The sequence below is a fragment of the Musa acuminata genome, chromosome BXJ2-2 (assembly GCF_036884655.1).
Source record: "Musa acuminata AAA Group cultivar baxijiao chromosome BXJ2-2, Cavendish_Baxijiao_AAA, whole genome shotgun sequence".
NCBI lineage: Eukaryota > Viridiplantae > Streptophyta > Magnoliopsida > Zingiberales > Musaceae > Musa > Musa acuminata.
The window spans coordinates 22,768,074-22,790,725 of NC_088339.1; the positions used below are offsets into that span (position 1 = coordinate 22,768,074).

General features: G+C 37.0%; 1 protein-coding gene and 1 long non-coding RNA gene across 11 annotated transcripts; both read left to right on the forward strand.

The window, feature by feature from the left end:
• The first annotated feature begins 674 nt into the window (after positions 1 to 674).
• Positions 675 to 2,630, forward strand: LOC135604948 (uncharacterized). 5 transcript variants are annotated; one of them, XR_010484272.1, is made up of 6 exons: positions 675 to 767; positions 893 to 1,080; positions 1,153 to 1,347; positions 1,435 to 1,648; positions 1,758 to 1,795; positions 2,248 to 2,630. It is a non-coding gene; the product is annotated as an uncharacterized LOC135604948 (long non-coding RNA). The 5 variants fall into 5 exon arrangements; XR_010484273.1 differs by having other exon boundaries at positions 687 to 1,080; positions 1,758 to 1,813; XR_010484271.1 differs by having other exon boundaries at positions 687 to 1,080.
• A 5,120-nt stretch (positions 2,631 to 7,750) lies between these two features.
• Positions 7,751 to 18,204, forward strand: LOC135605391 (MADS-box protein AGL42-like). 6 transcript variants are annotated; one of them, XM_065095428.1, is made up of 8 exons: positions 7,751 to 7,892; positions 8,073 to 8,303; positions 16,279 to 16,360; positions 16,733 to 16,794; positions 16,909 to 17,008; positions 17,095 to 17,136; positions 17,252 to 17,293; positions 17,523 to 17,991. In XM_065095428.1, the coding sequence occupies exons 2-8, from the start codon at positions 8,122 to 8,124 to the stop codon at positions 17,652 to 17,654; spliced, it is 642 nt and encodes a 213-aa protein (XP_064951500.1). In that variant the 5' UTR covers positions 7,751 to 7,892; positions 8,073 to 8,121; the 3' UTR covers positions 17,655 to 17,991. The 6 variants fall into 6 exon arrangements, with proteins under 6 accessions (XP_064951500.1, XP_064951503.1, XP_064951498.1 ...); XM_065095431.1 differs by lacking the exon at positions 17,523 to 17,991 and adding an exon at positions 18,003 to 18,204 and having other exon boundaries at positions 7,838 to 7,991; XM_065095426.1 differs by having other exon boundaries at positions 7,838 to 7,991.
• The last annotated feature ends 4,448 nt before the right edge of the window (positions 18,205 to 22,652 follow it).

Sequence of the window (22,652 nt, forward strand, 5' to 3'; positions counted from 1 at the left end):
CCCAATCAAAACTTGATAAGTGGAGCCCAATTAATTATACCTCTCATATCAACATGAGGCTGAGGAGAGGATGTTCGTCGGAGTATTGATTACTCAGAATATTTCTCTCACAAATAGTAGCTTTTTAAGTATGGTTTGGAGCCCTACTCTTGCTTTCTTTTGGACAAAAGTATACTTACTGTTGGATGTGTTAGTGATTATAATTACTATCAGTTCTGATAAGGCATACTTATCATCAAAAATTCCTATATCATATTGGTGATGGTTTAGATGTACATTCATAGGTCAAATAATGTAGCAAATATTTCTCACATTATAATTAGTGGTCTTCTTATGTTCATCTGACCAATGGAAAATAAACACGTCATCATTTCTTTTATTAATGTCTTTACATATTTAGTACCACCATAACTGGTCTTTATTACATCAAAATTCTAAAAAGCAATACCTTTCTTACTCGTTGATTCGCTACCCGATCTCGTACCTGAACTGACAGGGGGGGGGGGGGGGGGGGGGGTTCAGGAAGGGGGCCACCTGGGACATGTTGGCTCGGGGGCGTTTGATGACGCAGAGGGTTTACTTGTTTGCTTTTCGGGAAATTACGTCAGCAGGTACTCGAGTTCCACCCGAGTGGTGGGTCCCGCGTGGTCGCAGGCGACAAGTAATCCCCGGTATTAAGGCGGTCCTGCCCGAGTCCGACGCACCGGTTTCCGTCTGTCGCACTCGACGTCAACCGGAGAACGCGCCATCGCCAATGGCCGCCGACGGTAACTACCCAGCCCTCGTTCGATCCGTCCGAAACCCTAATTTGATCTTTTTCCCGCTTCAAATATCTGTTTTCGTATTCCTTCGTCTCTCTAAATCTCCCCCTCGAATTCGACACCGGAGACAGAAACCGGCTGATGATGAAAGAGAAGACCTCCTCATCCAAGGCGAGTTCAATCGGTTGATATTATGGGACCCTAATCGTTGTTCTCTTTCTTCCTGGTTCTTGATTTTGCTTGTCAATCGGGCTCTTCATATGTTGGAAGAGGAAGACTTCCATGACTACGGCAATGATTTCCACGAGGATTCCCAATGGTACTCGATTCGTGTTAACTAACCGATTTCTTTCGGTGGATTTACCGATTATATTCCCGGTGATGATTGTAGAGTTCTTGTTTGGGTAAGGCGAGAGGGAGATTAAGAAGATGGATTTTACCCAGCTGGAGCTGAAGTCGGATCACGTGAACAGGCCGCTTTGGGCCTGTGCCGATGACCGTATCTTTTTGCAAACCTTCTTCCCTCTCTACAAGCAAGCCTACGGTTACCTCGTTGCCGTCACAGAGCCTGTCTGCAGGCATTGTGGTTTCGTTTTAAACCCCATTATTCCTTTTCTTTCTTTTGCTTTCAAAGTTATTTGTGCGTCTTTGATAATGTGATCTTTGTGTGCAGGCATGAATATAATTTGACGCCGCACACACTGTGTGCTGCGGTTTCAGTTGGTCTGAAAATTGAGACCATCATCAGTGTTCCGAGCAAGCTGTTAGAAATCGAAGTTACCACCTGGGGTAATTGACTCTTCGTCGATCAGTCGACCGCCAACTATCGCAAAGTTGAGCTCGTTCTGAAAAAGACTTGGAATTTCGTTGAGCCACCATTTCCAGAGGTAATTTTTTTCAGCCTTTGAAGTTCTGTTACATTCTTTGCCTCCTTTTAGTATGGCTCACTGTTTTTTCTTGTCATTAGTGATGGGAACTGTAAATTTTTGAATGCAGGTATTGAAGCAATTGCTAAAGGTGATGTCATATCAAAGGCACGGATTAACTCTGATGTATTTAATATTCCTTTTCCGTCTTTTAGGTTTGAAAAGAAGCCTACACATGAATTTGGTCAATTATGTCAATGCCTAGGTTTTTCCTTATTTCTTTAGAAAGCACACCTGCATGTTGCTCTGATGCCAGTTAAAAATAACCGTATTCAAATATGATTTTATTGACTCATTTTTTCTGTTAGGCATGAACAAAACCAATTACTTGCAATGATATCATCAGATGCAAGAAGTGTACACTTTGTCAATCTTGCCAGATTCCTAAGGCATTTTATAAGTTTTTTTTTTTTTTTTCTGAGTGCTTGTTTGATGCATTTCTTTACATTGTTCCCATTTGCAGTACCTTTAAACTTGACTTTTTGTTATATAATTTAATCATTAGTTAAAATTTATTGCTTCCATTATGTTGCGATGAAAATTTCTTTTGTTTCTACTAGGACGATTCTCACGATGCTGATACATTCACAATTAGCAAATCTGTGTATGAAATACGAGGTGGTCATGAGGACTTACTGAATGGGGCTATGTTAGCTGCTGCAGCTGAAGAGAAAGAAACTCATTTGAAATAGAACCTTCCCAGCTGCAATAGAAAATCTCATGCCACAATATCTGAATTCGCAGGTAGAAAATGTCAAGCAACATTGCTTGCTTAATGGACTAAACTATCCTATCCTCCAGCGGTATGATTTTTGCAATGATACAGCTAGTCATTTATGTGTTTAAAACTTGATTGAGCTTTTTAAGTATTAAAATTGACTTCCAGTGAGTCATTTTTCTGTCCAAAAATTGATTGAGCAATTTTAAACTATTCTATGCTCGAGTAGTATGATTTTCAAAATGATACAGTGAGTCATTGTCTGTTTAGAACTTGATTGAGCTTTTTAAGTATGAGATTGACTTCCAGCGAGTCATATTTCTGTTTAAAAGTTGATTGAGAATTTTAGTTATTAAATTGAAGTTCTGAAATGTTACAGTCAAAATTTTCATTTTCATTTTCATTTTCTGGTTAGACCTTGATTAAGAGAGTTGTGCAAACACTCTTGTAGTGTCATAATAGCTTGGTTTAGAAGTTCTTGGCACAGAATTTAGTTTTCTTCTTCTTTACTGCCCAGCTTCTCTAAATATGGTATTCCTTTACAAAAGTCTAGCAGACCATCATGACATACCTATGTGTTTGCCTAGGTGATGCAGCATAGTTCAGTAATTTATTCAAATACTAAAAAATGGTCTAAAGGCATACATGAAAACTCTTTTTTCCAGAAATGCATGACATCCACGTCGGGTCTTGCAGTTTTGGCTTCTAGCAGTAGTTTGTTGCATAGTTGATAAAAGCAGGGTCAAATAATTATGATGCTGCATTAGGAACAGATGCTATTGGTTACATCTTCATTTCTTGCTTTAGTTAATTATAAGAACAAGAAGTAAGATAAGAATTTACATCTACAAGATATCAATACTGTTAACTCGAGTGTATTTCACAGAGGAACATATTGTACTGTTAGTTTCTCTTCTTCTGTAAGTCTCACATTTGAGCATAATTAATTTCCATAAATCAATTTGCTTCATTGTGTATGGATATCTCATTATTTGCTAGAAGTGCAAATTTCTCGACTCTGGTTATAGGATTAGGTATTCTAGTAGCTTCATTGAGGGAGATCATTGTGCTGTGGAAATAATTTCTTCTATGTCAGGCTCTCCTTTTCCTTGTTTTAAATAGGTAATATTATGGTTCTCATGCCGCATAACTAATGGAGCAAAATTTTCTTGTTCCAGGTAGACCCTGATTTGAATATAGAATTGAAACCTCAAGCATGACATGCTGCCATATCTGATTAATACACTGGATAATATATGTTCACCATAGTCAAATTCTATGTTTTATGGATTAGAATGTTGAGCAGTTAGAAATGATATATACAAGATGTTTACTGTTACTGAGATAGGATGTGTGTTGTTACTATAAGAAGATTGGTTTGCAAATAATTCCACACAAACAATAGAAAGCTTTGAGCGAGTATGGTCAAGATGAGGGAAAACTACTTAAATGGGTATAAACATGTCTAAGGAGAGCTATAGATTTACTGGCCGAATGAGATGAGTTAATTAGGATTAGTATCTCTTGTAAGCTCAAAAAGTCCATGTTTTTGAGCACAACTGGTTTGGACAGTGGGGCTTCTTATTGTTGTACTTGAAGGATGTCCCACTTGGCCTTTTCAGTTCACAAGATGGTTTCTGTAGTTGGGCATAGTAAAAATGGATTTCTTTCCATTAAACAATTTTTAGACCCTGTTTGTGTAGAATGATTTTATGCATAATCCTATACTAGCCATGATCTTGAAAGTTCTCCTGCATTGACAAAGGAGGTTGACTTTTATATTATGGACGCATCATTATTGCAAATTATGGTTGTTAAGAACTTTTCTTTATATGCAAATGTTATATCATTTTTTGCAGCTAGACCTAATCTTAAGAGTAAAAAGAAAAAAGGGTTGTATTAGGTGGCTAATAGCTGGTGTAAATTTGTCACATCAGAGAAACTCTACCTTTAACAAATACATGTTAGGGTCCGTTATCCCAGAGAAATAAAATCATCACTGTTCAAATTCTTAAAAAGAATTATTTGGTTTTTGTTGGGTTAGGACGTCTTCTGGAAATGAGCCTTGCCACAATATGCAGTGCATGACTGATGGTTCCAATATGATTTTGGACCGCATCAGGCAATGAAGTCAAGAGCAAGCTAACATTGGCAACTTGGAATAGGAATTCTTACATGCAAGGAACTAGAATTAGGAGACATGCTGTTTTCAAGAGGAAAACATAATTTGCTTACAAAAACTTTGTGGGCAGAAAAATGATTAAGAGAACCAGAACTACCATAAAGTTGGACTTGGTAAACAGGAAAGGAAAATATAAGTGGAGAAAATGTTCTGCAGGTTCACAGGAGATGTAGAAGAGTAATTCTTATTAAAATTTGTTTAAGGAGAAATGGTACCTAATAGTGTTTCAGCGTGTTGTCAATTAGAGATGGATTTTTAAATTTGCACATTTTTTGAAATTTAGACGACTTAAATTAAGGGCCCAAAAACAGTGAGAAATATTAAGTGCATGGAAGTTATAAAAATATATATATATAAAAGGATGTGATATATGATTCAGGATTGGGTGGAAACAGAGTTACATGCAAAGGCTAATGTTATACATGAATAACCTAGAGTTCCCTACATTGATTAAAAGATTAAAGTTGAGAAATATTAAAAGATCAAACAAGAATTGGTTGGAGACATTAAGAAATAATAATTACATTTCTCTCGACAAAGCTCAACAGTAGGTGGTCCATGTGGTCGGCTTTAAACAGCTGGGAGCACTGACTTATTATTGTTTAGTTATGGTTGCCATCTTAGGCAAATACTTACGAAATTGGAGATATTTATGATAACATCATAACAGTTTTTTTCTCGTAAGTATTTTAGTGGTTCTAAGTCTATTAAGATAAAATATTTAATAATTAGAGAAAGAGTCTACAAACAATAAGTGTAGAACCTAAACACCACTTTTATAAGAACCTAAACACCACAAGTGTTTAAAGAATATATTTTTAGAAAGAAGTTTTTGAGCAGCTCATAAAGAGGATGATGATGTATATTTAAGCGGATATTATTATTAATATTATTTATTTATTTAATTAAAATTATTTATTTTTGATATCTTGTTTATATTTATATATATGAATATTATATTTGAATATGATAACAAGATTATTTTGATAAGATACATTACATAAGTCATTGTGATTTATATTAAGAAATTAATAGTGTTGTGATATATAGAAGAGATTTTAACATTAATGATAGATATACAATCGTTGTAACTCATAGTAAAACTTAATATAGTATTATTATGTTTATTAGACTAATTAATCTATTTTATAAAATTCATGCAGACATGTAAAATGATTTTTAAAACTTTTGATTTTTAATTTATTAAGATTGTTTTCAAATAAAATTTTATCTTATTTATTTTGATTTTAAATTTTTTTTATATTATACTAATTAAGAAACTTAATGGGAGAACATTAGATTATGTTATCTTATTTAATTAGATAAGATATATTATATATATAATTGAATTCTAATTAGACTAATAGAAATGAAGTTTAACTATGATAGGATTCTCTTAAAGGAGATGATCTTGATGAGAGGGATTCTCATAATTACATATTATAGATTTTTTTTTTTGTCTATAATTATATTATAAATCTTCTTTTATCACATCTTAGATCCTATTCCATCATCGCTTATAATAATCCCGTGAAAGAATAGGAAGACAGAAGAAGATAGTCAAGTTCTCCTTCTATAACCTTTGGATTGGATGACAATGTATTTGTAGATCAGATAGAGATCAATAGGTATGTACATCTAAATTTTAATTTGTGATTATTTGATCTCACCTCTTGCTTTCGACATCAAATTTTTTTTTTTATATAATAAAAATATGATTATAATTTTTTATGTTTGCTGGGATCTAATGTTTCCATCAACGAGAACAGTGCACTTGACTTTTGAATTGCGTTGCCGTATGTACATAGGATTCTTGATATAGATTCTCGAAGCACTACTCTTGAGTGTTGCGTTGCCGTATGTACATAGGATTCTTGATATAGATTCTCGAAGCACTACTCTTGAGTGTTGCGTTGCCGTGCTTCTGCTGTGTTTTGTATAATTTCGTACCTTGAGCGCAACATAAACCGACGGTTCGCCCCCTCGACCCCACTGCTATGATGATTCTATCATCTAGGTTGTTATTTTACCGTATGTCCCTATAGCAACGGTGTTGCAATATACGAATCACGGATTACTCTCTCTTGCCAAACGTGCTATTTCCTTGTTTTTTTTTCTTTTATGTGAAAGAAACAAAATCATGCATCTAATGAGAAGCACATTAATCGATCTCCTCGTGGAACACCTCCCGATCCTCTCAGATTTTATCCTATAGACAGACTTCACGACACGATCCCACCACTCCAGTGCAAGCACGTAAGCGATTGCCAAGATTCTCTACATCCACTATTGTTTATGCTATCGCACCTGACCAAGAGTTGCACTCCCAGACCGATAAAAAGATCATCCAGAACAAAGAAAAGTCCACTGATTTGGTGCCCCTCAGAAGACGTCCAGAACAATTAAAAAATTACATCACCACCTCCCGGAACACTTAACTTTATCAACATTAAAACCACTTCCTTGTTGTGTTCGCCGAGAATTCCGCTGGATGCGTGCGTGAGACGTGGAACCGAGGTAATAATACATCTCCGTGGTAGGCGCTTTGAAGCCTTAGAGACCCGACCTGAACCGCGAGACGGGTTATCCTCGTTCCGCCGTTCCACATATGGAACCAACTCATCATGGTCGAAGAAATCAATGCGCATCACGAACTTTGTTGTCGCCGATACTTAATGATCTGAGGGTCTCTTAAAAAGCAATTCTCCTCTACCACTACGGTGTCGCCACCACGGCCACGGCGACTTGCGTCCCCTCTTCGTCGGTGGAGAGCTGGGCCCCGCAGCTGGCGTCCTGTGGAAGCGCGTCTCGACTGACTCGTCCCTTCCCAAGTGATGTCGACCACCCGACAGCCGCCACGTGTCCTTACTGACATCAGTGAGCCGCCTCGTTTTGCGCGGTTAGGTACGGCCGAGCCCCCGTCCTCGTACGAAGCGGGCCCACGGACCACGTGTCGTGCCCGCGAAGCTCTCGCTTTTCCCGTCCGAACCCGCACAGCCGATCCTCCCCGGTTCCAAGTCGCTCCCGTGTCTCGGTCGAGTCCCAAAAACAGGAATAGCGCCCCTCTCGTTCGTTCGTTAGCTGTGGGTTCCACGACATCGCGACTCCTATCTCGTTCTGTCGCTTGGCCGAGACACAGGATCGCTACCAGGTGACGCGAGAGGTTCCAATCACCGGATGGGTAGGTGATATCCTTTCCTTTCACTCGATGAGAATGGATGCGATCTCCATCTTGTCCATGCTACATGACCTTTTCTCTCGATGACAAAGACGACCTAATAAGGAAAACGGAACCAAGCGAGAGAGTAAGTCTTCGTCTTTTCTCCTCCTCCAATACTTTTTCTCCATCAAGGCAGTCGCTTTTCTTTTTTAGGTCCCGTTTCCTTCCCATTCTGTGGCAACAGGTCAGTTGGGACAGCTCTTATCGTTGTTAATTCTTATCCTCCGCATCCTCCTCCCGTCCTAATCTTCCATTGATGAAATAGGCCGAGGGAGGAGACACGAGTGGGAGGAGGAAGGAAGGAGGAGATCGAGATGGTGAGGGGCAAGACGGAGATGCGGCGGATAGAGAACGCCGCGAGCCGGCAGGTGACCTTCTCCAAGCGCCGCAACGGCCTCCTCAAGAAGGCCTACGAGCTCTCCGTCCTGTGTGACGCCGAGGTCGCCGTCATCGTCTTTTCCCCCCGCGGCAAGGTCTACGAGTTCTCCAGCTCCAGGTCGCCTCATCTTCTCTCCTCCCTCTCTTCTTTTTCCCCATAAAGCGAGGGTTTTTATTACTTTCCGAACATAGGAAAATCGCTACTTTACAAATCTATGCAACAAAACCAACCATCTCTCCTCCTCCTCTTTTCCTGTTCGCTTCATCCTGTTTTTACATCTTCCGGTTCATGTGGGCACTGCTATCATTATTAATTGTTGCACCGTACAACTAGGTCATATCAAGTGTACGTCGCAATGTTTCTTCGCTGTATTCATCGTCGTGTGTCAATATGCCCCCCAATTGATTCGTCTTGTCATCTTTTGTCTTTGCCTCGATTTAAGAGGTTGAAAGCCCATTAATGACTTCCCCGGATCTGGTTTTCTCAGTGCTAGCTTGAATAGGATACCTCTTCGTATAAAGGGGATTTGATGTCGGAATCAACCCGACCGATGCCATGGCACTATGTCCGGTTTGATTTGCGGATCAAGTAGAATGATGTATAATTTTTTAGACATTCAAGCACATTAGAGGTCAAACTTCTTTTTATTTTCTTTTCTCCAAAATTTTGCCTGCCTTCTTGCATGAATTTAGAGGTTGAACAATCTTTGTCCTGCTGCTCTCCATACGCTTCACATCTGATCAATTGTCACCGCTATTCATCTCTGAAATCCAGGAGGTTTGTGCTAAAAATCATTGACTACGATGGCGGTAAAATCACAGCTGATCATTATCTTTCTTGTATTCTTAGGAATCACATCCTCCATTAAACGCCCTTTGCCCTTTGCTGCGTGTCGATGCAACCCCAAATCTTCTGTGAAATTTGTTCTGATCTTAGCTTCTGTGAAATGGCAAACTTAAATGAGTGAGAGCTTTGTTCCTATAGTTTTCTTTCAACTACTCGACAAAACTGTTCTCTCAAGAATTTAGCTGGAACTATACCGCGACGATTACTTGGTCCTTTGATTATCAATCCTTTGTGAAGGAATTTGCTTGCTTTCTCGAATAGATTAGGTATCATGTTATCCGCCTATGTCCTTCATTACTGAGACGAATATGAAAAAAACATGTGTTTTGCCTCTCAGATGCTTGTCTTGATCTATGCACGAACACTCACACGGGCATCAGGTCCACCTGTGCTCGTGTAAACAGTGAAATAGTTTATGCCCAATTGGATAAATTCATGAGTTAATAAGGTACATCCAATCTATCGAAGAAAATATCCTGGCTTGATAAATATTTTGCGTTGACCAAATACGCGATCACAAATTGGCCATGCCGTTTACCTCATTGACATGATCAAGAGTGCCCTAGTACTTTCTTGTTAACTTATTTCTATATGTTTTAAATGTGATTGTTGATGTCGTTGACTATATTATCACTTTCTTGTTACTTCATCTTTATCTTGATAAAATGTGTTTGTGAATGTTATTGCATATATGTCTAATAAATTGTCAATAAAAAATTTCTAGTACAGTGTATATGATCACCAGATGGTCGTATAGCTGCAAACTGAGCTTTTAATTATTTGCGTGGAGTTTCACGTAATTCTTTATTTTCTAATCTGAAGTGTACCCTTCGTGAATTACAAGTTACTAAGATAACTTTCTGATTGATATCTGTGATACAGTGATACGTTAAAATATGAGATTGGCTATGTGATTTCTTTTGGTATATAAAAGCATGTTATCTGTTAATAGTTTCATCCTATTTGCTTTTGCTTTGTTAGAAGATTCTGTCTTTTCTAGTCATATTTATGCCATAAATATCATACATTTTTCTGGATGATCAGATCATAATATTATTTCCTTTCTGTTGAACATTCTATTGTCTTATCAAAAGATTAGGAGTCTAATGTTCATGGTTTAAGAATGACCAGTTTCTGAATACTTAGAAAATTTGGTCTTCCATTTTGTTCATTTCAATCATTTAGATTCTTAATGAAGGTTACTGTCAATCTTTGAAGTTACTAATATGCGAATGCAGCTGAATAGGTAGTTTGACACCTAATGATGTTGTTTATTTGCATGCCAAAATGATCATTCGAACACCTTAAACATTGGTCTGGTAGTGGTAGCATACCAAACCAACTTATCAAAGGTTGAGAATTCAAAACCTCATATGATATATTTGAAGGTATTAGCTAATTTAGTTAATAAAGATCTTGATAGTTTATCATAAGGATTTTAATTTTGAATGATACTGTCTATATTGGGCGGTACATATCGGTCCACTAGTAGACTGGTATGCGGACTGTCCGCTACCGGGCGATACCATTGATTGAGATTATTTCCGTCTCGTTCCCGCCCAAAATCGGTCGGTAATGTTCGATTTCAACCATCGCCACCTGCTACCGGGTGGTGTTAGCCAAGGGAGAAGGAAGAAGAGGGAGAGGAAGAGAAGAAAAGGGAAAACCTAGAGATCTGGTGTTGCTCTCTCTCGATGATCCCAATCCATCATCGCCTTCCGGTCCACCAGTAGACTGGTATGCGCACTGCCCGCTACCGGGCGGTACCATTGATTGAGGTTATTTCTGTCTCGTTCTTGCCCAAAATCGGTCGGTAATGTTCGATTTCAACCATTGCCACCTGCTACCGGATGGTGTTAGCCAAGGGAGAAGAAAGAAGAGGGAGAGGAAGAGAAGAAAAGGGAAAACCTAGAGATCCGGCGTTGCTCTCTCTCGATGATCCCAATCCATCATCGCCTTCTCTCATTGGACATCGCAGATGAGATGCCTCCTCTTCGTCTGAGGTGACGAGGCCTCGGCGTCGTCGGTGACTTCTCCTCATCCGCGCGGGGAGAAGAAGCCTCAATGGGGAGAAAAAATCGTTCCCCATGCGGGGAGAAGAAACAAGGCGACGGTCGCCTCTTTTTTTCTCCCCACGCAGGAGAAGAAACCGCGCATGGGGAGAAGAGATGGGGGACGTCACCTCTTTTTTTATTTTTTAACTATATATATATATATATATATATATATATATATAACTCTGATACGATATGAAATTGTAATCCTTGGTTTATAAAAAAAAAAAAATCTTGCATGAGAAGAAGAAACCACACATGGGGAGAAGAGACGAGAGACATCGCCTTTTTTTATTTTTAAACTATATATACATATATATACGTATACATATATATATACATATACACATATATATATATATATATATGTGTATATAATATATATGTGTATACATATGTATACATATATATACATATGTATATACATATGTATGTATATGTATATATATACATATGTATGTATATATATATACATATGTATATTATATACATACATATGTATGTATATATACATACATATGTATGTACATATGTATGTATATATACATACATATGTATATATATATACATACATATGTATATATATATATATGTATATATACTTTCATCACTTACCCTTTGCAAAAAAAATGTTCCATTCACGGCACATATTTGGTTTATTTGATTATCTCACTTGCCACCCATAATAACTTGAGTTGGAGTTATTGTATCAATAAACAAGAAATAAAAAAGGTCGAATTGAAATGAATTGACTGGATTCATTTCGTGTTGTTAGTGATGTTGCGTTTAGCCGAGGAAAAGATCATCTGGTCTGTACATGTTTATGATGATACAGAAATCAATCTTAGAAAGCAATGGTTTATTAAATTTGGATGTTTTGTTTAATGATCCTGCGGGTATCAGGGTGCAACAACCTATATAGCTATTGTGAATGAAACAATAGAAAAGATTATAAACTCATCATACATTAGATCCCAATTTTCCACTTTAAAGTGCCTTGCAAATATGTAAGGACAACATACTAATTTTCTAGCTTATCCTTTGGGTAATTTGACATCACCAGTACTAGCATGCTATAGTGTCCAAGACGTGGTTACTATCTATCTGATGAAAGGAGTAGAGGACAAGGTAGTCGTATGTCGAGAGTCATCTCAATGTAATTTCTTATCAGAATTTGATACATCGAAAGAGAACTATGAGTTTTGTGTTGTGTGTTGACTGAGATTTAAGAGACTGATGATGGTGAATCATGAGTGCAGCTTTACAAAAGAAAGAAATAAAAGAAGAGAAGTGGATTATATATGCTGGTAAGAGAGGAGATATGCTAGTAACGAGACAGCCATTGTAACTACGAGTACAGTAGTTGCAAGTTACTAAGCTAGGGACTACTGTAGCATTGCTATGCCATGTTTGTTAATAGCAAGGAACAAAATGATTTAATTATTAATGTTACTTGTAAGTTAATAATGGAGGGAGATCATAATCTCAATTGTTTGATTGAGTCCCAAATTACTTGGTAAGTTTAGAAAGTTGCTAGAGAGAGTAATCAAAATAAATTTCGCCACTAAGTCGTAGGATTCAGTACTGATGATGTTTCTTTCTTTAGATCTAATGCAAAATAGAAATATATCCTAATGGTTATATTTAGTGGTTTTACTTTTGAGGTTTCTTAAATGCAAATACACTAACCTAGTGGGATAAGTAATGCTAGATGGATGAGAACTAAAATTTCAATTGCTAGATCAATTAATACAAGAAGAGTGAGATTTGGTACAATAGTAAAACTTTCTATTTATAAGGGCAAGATCAAGTATGCCAATACTTGTTAGGTCTTACATTGGTAGAAACCTTGTGCATTGGATTAGTTGATGGGTATATCTAATCTTATGGATACATCTAATCTTATGGTTACAAATATGGTACTCCTATAAAATGATTATTATCCTGGATCATTAGGCATATTGGAAATAATTTGCAAAAACATTTTATCCAAATTCATCCAATATACAAAACAGTGATACACTTTTTGCCATGCTAGGAAAGTCTATTAATGATTTTTTTAATGGGTTAGGAAATAAGAAGGGATTAAGCTGTGGGGAGAGAGATGGCTAGAGAAAAATCAGCATCAAATAAGAGTTCTGATATTTTTTAGCAGTCGATGGTAAAAGTTGCCATATGGAATCAGTTTGGAGAATTATTAGAAGTCGAAGACTACAATCTGTTTTCCTTCATCCACAATCAATTCATACAAATATAGGCTCGGACATAATTAGGTGGAGATGACCGTCAAAGAAACTACTGTTTTGTGGTGTAAAGTAAGGAAAAAAAATAAACTATAGTATGTATAGGATAAAAATAAGACAGTAATATACAACCAGGTGATGAAAAAAAAAAAGTTAAAAAGGGATTATGCTTGATGGGATGAAGGTTCGTAATGTACAAATCAACTCAATTTGGTTTAGAATAATGTGCACAAGTCATTTGATGTGACTGAAGAGATGACTCAAGTGTCCATTGGATGATCGATCTATACAAAGGTTGTAGTCATATGGAATATCAAACGTGGTCCCTCTAACACTTAAGTTAATTTTGAGATGAAAAGTTGAGTCACAAATAAACTGTAACTTATATTAAATTGGTAAGCTTTTGTGGTGAACTTGGCCTAAGAAATATTCCATGAGTCAAATATTCCTCATTGAATTCTATATTGTGACTTAGCTTAAGTGCTGCATTGCTGGCTAGGGTCCACTTCCCCTATTGACTGTGTCACCATATGTCGAGTTGATTGAGGGTAAGTATCTCGTTATCACTATGGAACGTACCAAAAGAGACTAGATAAATAAGCAAACATGTCAGATAGATAAATAAATCAAGAGGATAATGCAACTGACTGAACAATATTCATTCATCAATAATAGATAAAAGCTGCAATAATTTTATGGACCTCTATTATTAGATTTCATGGACGAAAATCCTAACTAAAATTCTGGAAAAAGGTAAAATATGAATTTTTTTTTTCTGATGAATGTAATGTAAAGAGATATCTAAAACACTCTAAAAATATATTCTTAATTCTTTAATAACTTTCCCAAACCATTTTATATTTGAAGTTTTGTAATAAGACAACATCCAATTAAGATTCTGGCAACATCATAAAACACTATTAAAAAAATTAGTGACACAAGATATTCAATATTGTAGTGAAGTAGTGAATCTAATCATGATTTGAGATGATGTAACCTCAGCAACAAATTCTCCTAACCTAGACATAATATGAACATATATTGAGTCAGTTGTACATGGTACTACGATTAGAGCATTTTGCTAGACTTGGCCCAGTTTTTACCATATCAGTTCAGTTAACTTAACTGTCAAAATTCAATTGCATCAAATATTTTATTGTTTGTCTATTATCACTTAGACATTTAGATTCACGTTTGACTCGAGGCCAACTCTCAAGAAATTTTCCTAAAACGTTTAATACTTACGAGTAATCAATCATTAAAGCTGCAGATACAAATCAACTTTTGACCCTAAAAAGCAGTAATTCGCTCCCAGACAATCAGACAAAGTATATATAGGAAGAGCTGCTGAATGAACACAATATCACTATATCCAAAATCTATGCAAAAAAAAATGTCTTGCCTTGCAGCATCAATCTAACTGTCATGGTATGCTATCGTCATGAATTATGTTTCACGAAGCTTAGAGCTGGTTGATATGTCAATATGTTGATCATGTTCAGCTGATTGGTTGGCAATGATGTAAGAGCCCTGTGAATTGCTTATACCTGGTTCTCTTCTTTGCCTACTGCCATGCATAGCGTTGGTGCCCTGAAACTTCAGGAGCATACTGTAACAAAATTTTTTTAATAGAATCTATTGCTGTGGCACTATAACTTAGATCTACTCATTATCGGCACCTAATGAAGGAAGCAGTGTCATCAAAGGAACAACTCAGGTGCGGTAGGCTCAAAAAGGCTAGTATTTTGTTAGTGTCAAGTTGACTTACCAAACTTGCAAGCTTCAAAGTTTGTGCGCTGAAGCTTCAGGAGCACTTTATATCCATCTTTAGTGTAATAGAATTGCTTTTCACAGAAAAATCATAAGCAACAACAGTTAAAATTACATCTACTCATTATTGGCATCCAATGAATGGAAGTGTTATCAAAAGAACACATAAGACTCCAGAGTCATTGAGGCTTAGATTTTTGAAGTCCAAGTTCTCTCTGGTCATATCAGACTTGAAGGTTCCATTAGAGCAAGTCTTCAGCGAATGTCTTATGAAAAAATAATGGCCCAGTACATTGAGGCTTCTATCAGGCAATATCTGTATCATCTTACTGTTGCAAACAAGGGGTTAACTTCCATGGCTTAAATTTTGGTCACTTAATTTGCAAAAGAGTAGGCCAACTATTACAACAAGGCTCACCCTTAAAATAAATGTCTTATGAGTTTTATAAAAGTGCCTAATACCTAAAAGGTCTCTTTATTATGAGATTATCTTATGCAAGAGATCAAATTATATTTACCTTTGACAAGCTTCTGTAATTGTCCATGTATCCCTGATGTTATTATAACATTTCCATTAATAGCATATAATATTATTTGTTTTAGATATGCAAGTAGTTGTTGATGACTTATTATCCTATGATTGTCATGCTGACCTGCCAACGTTAAATCATATTATGTAGATTTTGTTCTGTCATTTAAGTTCCTTCTCAAGTTTTCATTTAGCAAAATGATTCCATTTTACAGCTATCAACCTCTTGCATCACAAAGAAACTGAAAACCTTCTGGAATTTTTGTGCATAACTCATCTTCTTCTAAGAGTTGCTCTCACCGAACGATGATTCGCTTAACTGAAAATTGCTTACCAACTCAACAAGTATGACGTACGACGTACATTTCTGTACATGTGGTGTGCAACATATTCTTGACCTAATATCTAACGTCAGTTAATGAAATCCTATTTATCTTCTGATATCTGGTAGAGGATAATTTTGATTTTGCTCATTGTATGGCAGCTTCCTTAGCTCATTAAGAGTTCATTCAGCACTCACACTAATCATTCTGATTATATTATACTTATTTTTACTTGCTTCAAGGGCACTACTTTTCTAAATTATTTTAGCTTATATCTCCAAAGAGTATACAGCTTATCCTTTTTCTTCTGCACTGGAAAATTATTAGTGTGGAAAGGACAATTGATCGGTATAAGATGCACACAAAGGATGCCAATATCATGGATAAAGGAACAGACAGCGATATGCAGGTAATCCTTGACTTTCTGATGAACTTTCCTCTTGAAACATCTGGCTTTAATGTGATGAGATATAATTGATACAATTTGTAGTCATATAAGTAATCAATTCATTGTTTTAGCTTACCTGAATAATATAACAAATAGGTTGAAAATTAAATGGTCAAGAAATTGTCAAGTCATTGACATGAATTAAGATATGTCAGCTGCAGAACCAAGCATGAGGAGATGCATCAATAAGAATATGTATAATACTGTTTATTGTAGTTTAAAAAGTTCAAATAACATTAAAAATAAGTAAGAAGATTCTGTTTGAAGAGAAGCACTCTGTTCTATCTGTTTGTCTATTTTGGAAATCTTAAAAGAGTACTGACAATGCTGCAGCAGTGGATATCTGAAGCCACAGATATAGCAAAGAAGATTGAAGTCATTGAAGCTCAAAAAAGGTAAACTACCTGAACTTGAGTCTGAGTTGCATCTTATGTTAGTATCAGAAGTAGGAAAGGAGATTACTATCACCAAGAAAAGTTTCTTTAATCTCGGGTTTAAGCTTGCCTCAGGAAACTTCTGGGTGATGGTTTAGAATCATGTTCATTAAAAGAATTATGTGAATTAGAAGCTCAGATGGAACGAAGCTTACATAAAATTAGAGGAAGGAAGGTAGAGCACAACTATCATTTCACTTGCTTTCTTTGAGACATTAGTTGAAAATTGAAAATACTGACAAAGATGCTATTTCTTTATAGCAATACGTGTTAACGGAGCAAATTGCACAACTAAAAGATAAGGTAAGTCAGTTTCTTAATGAGAGAGCAGTGTTGAAGTTTTCAACAGATTCCAGTTATTCTAATACCTAATAATAACTAAGCCTCTCTTTTTTCTTCTTTTGCTAATTGAGTGCAGGTGAGGGTTCTCCTAGAGGAGAATGTAAAACTACATAGGGAGGTATGAAGCCACACAAAGCACTTCTCATGAGTTTTGTAGATAGTCAATTCATCTAAATTCATGTTTTTTTTCCCACTTAACAAAATTAAAGTTGACCTAAATTTAAATTCATCAATTAGGAGGTCGATGATAAAACCCAATTTTTCTGAAAAATACAGAGCTGTGTACATGATGCAATTTATGCAATCGATTTCTAACTTGATGTGTACTATTTTTTTGTTTCCTGAAGCACCATATAGAACCTCAACTTCAGCTAGCTTCTACTAGAGATGTAGGTACAAAGAATCATGGCAACCAAGAAATCATGGAGGTAGAAACAGAGCTAGTAATTGGCAGGCCAGGAATTAGGGAAGATAAATGAGATATCATGACACCATCACCAGCATCACGTCCATGGACTTGAAACAAATGACGCGAAGCTGCAAACAATAAGTTGATGGGGAGATTTCTTATCTTGGCACGGCAGGGTTTCGAAAATGATTGCTTGAAAGAATAAACTGGAGGAACTCAATCTGCTGATACTATCTATAGTTGCAGTAATGGTTTTTGTAGTAAAGCTAGGAAATTAGTAATTTTGAGTCGTGTAATTGAATGCATGAAAATTCAAAAGTTTCTACCTGTTCAACATGCATGCTTGTACAAGAATCATAAACCTTTTCTGTTGCCACTGTTCTATTAATGTAACATATGTTTCTTCATTTATCAACAGAGGAATGATTTGAGCATCCCGATAGAGTGTTCCTGAGATGTGGAGAAAAACTGGTTGCTCAAACACTTTTGTCATAAAGTAGAAGAAAATGGCATGTGGCTCAGTATCTGTTTTCACAGATTTCTTTCTTCCAATTTTCGGGTGAAGCAGTAGTTGGTACCTTCTTGTTATTGAGTAGACTTTCTGTTTCCTTTCCCTCATTCATAAACTCAAAGATAGAAAATTTGATGCTATTGGATTCTTACACCATTGCATGTGAGAAGATTGCATAGGCTGTCTTTTATAGAGATTGGCTACGAAGTGATATCTAGTGGAAAGGCAAGTATGGTTAGCAATAGGGACTAATATGGTCAAGCCTAGTGAAGAAGAGGCCCAAATAATTTTGGCCTTTAACTTATCATTGCAACCATTTTAAATGTCTATAGTTGGTTTAGAGATGTGTTATTGATTGCAGCTTACAATTAACATGATCAGCAATCACAAAATAATGAGTAGGATCCCCCAATGGTTCAAGCATTTTCCATGGAACAAACTTGTTTTTCCTTACCTCATTGGGTTTAAGCTGATAGATGTAAGGCAATTGGTCCTCAATGGTGATAGTAACTATATGTAAGTTAATTCCTCGCATAAGAGCTTACTTCTAAATCAGTTTCTCAGCTACAAACATGTGATATCAATAGACTCTAATGTCCACTAATTACTAAAGAAGAAAAAGGAAAAATCATTGTTTGTTGCCAAATATTATTATGAGTAGACTTGAAGAAATGTAAAATTTTTGGTCTATTTACAGAAGGAAAAATTCTCCAAAAAAAAGTTTTAATTTTTTATTTTTTTTCTCATAGAATATTTTTATTATATCCATGTAGAGTACTCCTTATTTTTTAAAAGATGAGATTATCCTTATAGCCTCTCTTCGTTGCCCCAATCACCCCTCCTTTGACTATGACTCTTGTCTTTTTGATGCCTATAGTCTCACCTCTAGCTTCTGTACCCCTTCTTTGGAGTCTCTCATCTCATCCCCTCCATTGTCTCTAATACCCACCCCAATCTCTCTTATCTCCACCCCCATCTCACCAATGTTAAAGCAACAATAGTGCTTCACCTATCTTCTCCACTTTTAGGATCATCTTTCCTCCTCTAGTTGTTATTTAATCTACCAATAAAAAGTTCTCCTCCCCCTTCCTCTAATTGTTGGCTCTTACATCGATAGTTTGTCTCATCTCACTATCCTTCTTTTGGCGTCTCCTTTGATATCCTCGGTGATTAAAAATCCTTTGACTCTAATCTCTCTCCTTATCAAGCGAGGGGCATCGTGGCTAGATGGAGGTGGTGGAACAAAAACAATCACGTGCCTCTATCGAGGGAGTTGAGGGAGAGAGGTCTTAAGAGTTATAATTATAAATACCATCATAGTGGTGCTATAGACATCGTAGAGTAGAGTGAAGGTTGGCACAGTGTTAGCATTATCATAGGGTTGATTCTTAAAAAATGATGAAGACATCTCACTGAGGTGATCGATATGATGGAACAAAGTGGAGGTGAATATAGCTATAGCATTATTAAGAGGGTAGTTTCAAAAAACTAATAAACGAACATGACAACCCGGAACGTGATGGAGGCCGAGTGTAAAATAATATAGATGGTCAAGAAAGAATGTTTTATAAGAATAAAATAAAAATAAGACCTATCTAGGAAATAATATATATATATATATATATATATATATATATATATATATATATATATATATATATATATATATATATATATATATATATATATATATATTTGTTATCGGAAAGTCTACCCTTTGCAGAATCTGGCGCCACAAAATTAGGCTGGGTATAGGTCAAACCACATGGGCAGAGGAAAAAGGAATAATTTCAAAGGTAAAGAGTCAACATATGCATGCATAAACATCTCAAACTGATAAAAAAAATATATTGATGCCCTTCAAGTTTTAAAATATATAATATTTGATGGCATGCCTCTCTGCCATATTTGTAATGAGAAGAATAATTTTACCAACGAAAAGTACAAATTGTTTTCTCAAATTGCATAGATTCAGAATAAAATTTTACTTACAATTCACAAAAATAATTAAGAATCCATTTTCATACATTACGGGAGGTTGCAAAACCATCTCATTCACCTATTGTTATGAAACTTTAATCACCCATTTATCATAAAAGAAGAGTAATCTTACCATGACACTATTTGGACCAGAAACAATTTCGTCATTTTCCAAGATAAGTTGACCAAATTTATTCTATGCTAAGGTTAAGTCAATTCACCTCAAGAAAACTAAGTTGCTGAATTTTCATGTCAATGGAAAACAAAAAAAGAGTTCGATGCAATCCTATATAAGAAGGGCACAGTGACCAATGCCGGTGCAGACTTTTCAGGAGCTTATTCGCAGATACCCATGTTTGAGAATTACCAACATAGCCTTGCAGATGGGGGCAAAAGCAAACTCACTTTCTCTCTCTAAAACTCCTCCCATCCTAAATAATTCACTCCACTATGTGTCCCTTCAACGTTAATTAGTGTGCCAAAATCCAACACAGTAAAAGCTTATATCCAACGAAATACAAGACTCAAAATCCTTGAGCATGGCAGTCTGTGTGTATGTCCTCGAAACTGGATTCGAGTCTCTTCCTATCAGAAAAAGAAGTAAAGGTATCTCCCTATCAGTTTCATTACGGCATGTCCCATCCTGACATGCTCCTCCCATGTAGAATGGGGACATCCTAATAGATAGTGCAGGGGCCGACCTACCATCACTGCATCTCCTCCATACGTATTTCGAAGAAGAGAAGACGAGAGCGATAACGATCTACACCAACACATAACTTTTTGATTGAGTGTACTTCTTCTCTTATGTTCTCGAAATCTAATGGCAGTCGGCCTCTAAGACAACCAACCATACATACTCTTCAGCGTATGCTTTGCAACTAAAGGTTAATTGCACATCTAACTTCTATTCGGGATTGAGAGGATTTTTTGTGATATATATATTGTTTTCCTTTTCATTTCTTTTTGACATCCCAAAAGTAGGCGATTTCGTAGTTCTCTCAAGTAATCTGGTTGTTTTCTCTACATAACCTCTTGTCGGACTTCCATCCACAGTCTTTAGTTGCGGTCATTCCTTTTGATCTCTGTCGAGTGCAACCTAAGTGGTCTCCACCATATAAAGTGCACTCATTGATAGATATCAAAGGATGGACTTCTGTGGCTCCTCTTTTTATGCATGCTTACTTCTGTCCGAACAAACTTACCATCATCTATCGACCAGTTCATAATCGAAGTAGAATTTTAAATGATCAATTACTTGTTGTTTATCGTGCAAAACAAAAAACCTAAATCTTGTCGAATTCCAGTTGGTTGGTCTAAGATCTTCTTAGAAGATATTATGTATTTGTATTTTTGTATATATAATCATTCAGCAGGTATTCCCCAAAGGAAAAACTCCAAAACCATGTAAACGGAAGCCCTTAATGAAACATATTTAAATTGTGATTTCGGACGACCACACCTCAAGATATTGCAAGACGATGATTTAGATTTAGAGGTTAAGTTATACGCCTCTTAGGAGCTTGTCCATGTCACAATCTCGTACGTGGGAAGCTTTCTTGTCCGATGGAGAGTCTTATTAGAAGTCGGACACTGTTTCATCTGGAATCTCATTGTAGAGAGAGAATAGAAGATTGAATCGAATATTAGTTTTTGAGTTGTTCCTCCCTTTCTCCATCTATCTCTCCTCTTTTGTTCTCTTATGAACCAATCAGCCAGTGAAAACAAATGCAAACGAAGTAAAATATAAAGAAAATAGCAAAGAAAGGACTTACACTCCATTTAATATCTTTTGGCATAAGCTTTTCTTGCTTAACACAATTTGTAGATCGAATGTCTTTCTTTTTAACCGTGCTCGGTCCGTCAGAGCTGCAGATGTTGGCGGGAATCACTGAGGACATCGGACGGCCATAAACGTAATCAGATAGGGGTAAAAGAGTCAATCGACTCCCCACGTACGGAGCCGACGGCAGGATGCCTGGATTGCGCGAAGACACATCACATGTGACGCTGCTAAGATTTGCTCCGGATCTATGGAGACGGAACCGGTCGATTTGGGCCGCCCGACAGGAAACAGGGGGCACGAGACACGTCACGCCGCTGGGACCCGGCGCTGCAACCAGCCCGCGCGCTGCCACGTAGTCGGAGGGCCGCTGTCGTTGTCGAAGCGGCCAGGCGGGGCGAGCGGTGGAGGGAGGAGGGACCATTCGGAAGCAAGTACGAGGGTCGACACGTAGCCTCGCCGGACTGGGTCGTATTGATACGAACTGCGCCCGGAGGAAGAGAGAGCGAACTCGGGAAACGTGCGGCTTAGGAGAAGTCACGCAGAGAAGACGATGATATTAGTTGGTGTGTTTGGGCGCTCGGCTCGGCCGTTAAAAGTGAATAGTAGGACGAAAACACTTAGAGGGGATTGAATTATTAGGCTGCGTAGCACTCATGCACCATTCAATGATGACAGCGAAGACAGACAAGGAAAGAAAGAAGAGTCAGAGGAAGGACATCCACATCAACCGGTAGCATTCGGTTGCCACTTTTCCCCCTCTTCTTTATTTGATGGGAAAGTGGGAAAATATA

What these genes read in the sequence shown, in the direction of transcription:
- LOC135605391 (XM_065095428.1), top strand. Translation starts at nt 8,122, where the DNA reads ATGGTGAGGGGCAAGACGGAGATGCGGCGGATAGAGAACGCCGCGAGC. An exon ending in GAACAGACAGCGATATGCAG is followed by an intron (nt 16,361 to 16,732) that starts GTAATCCTTGAC and finishes ACAATGCTGCAG; the next exon opens with CAGTGGATATCTGAAGCCAC. An exon ending in ATGTAAAACTACATAGGGAG is followed by an intron (nt 17,294 to 17,522) that starts GTATGAAGCCAC and finishes TGTTTCCTGAAG; the next exon opens with CACCATATAGAACCTCAACT.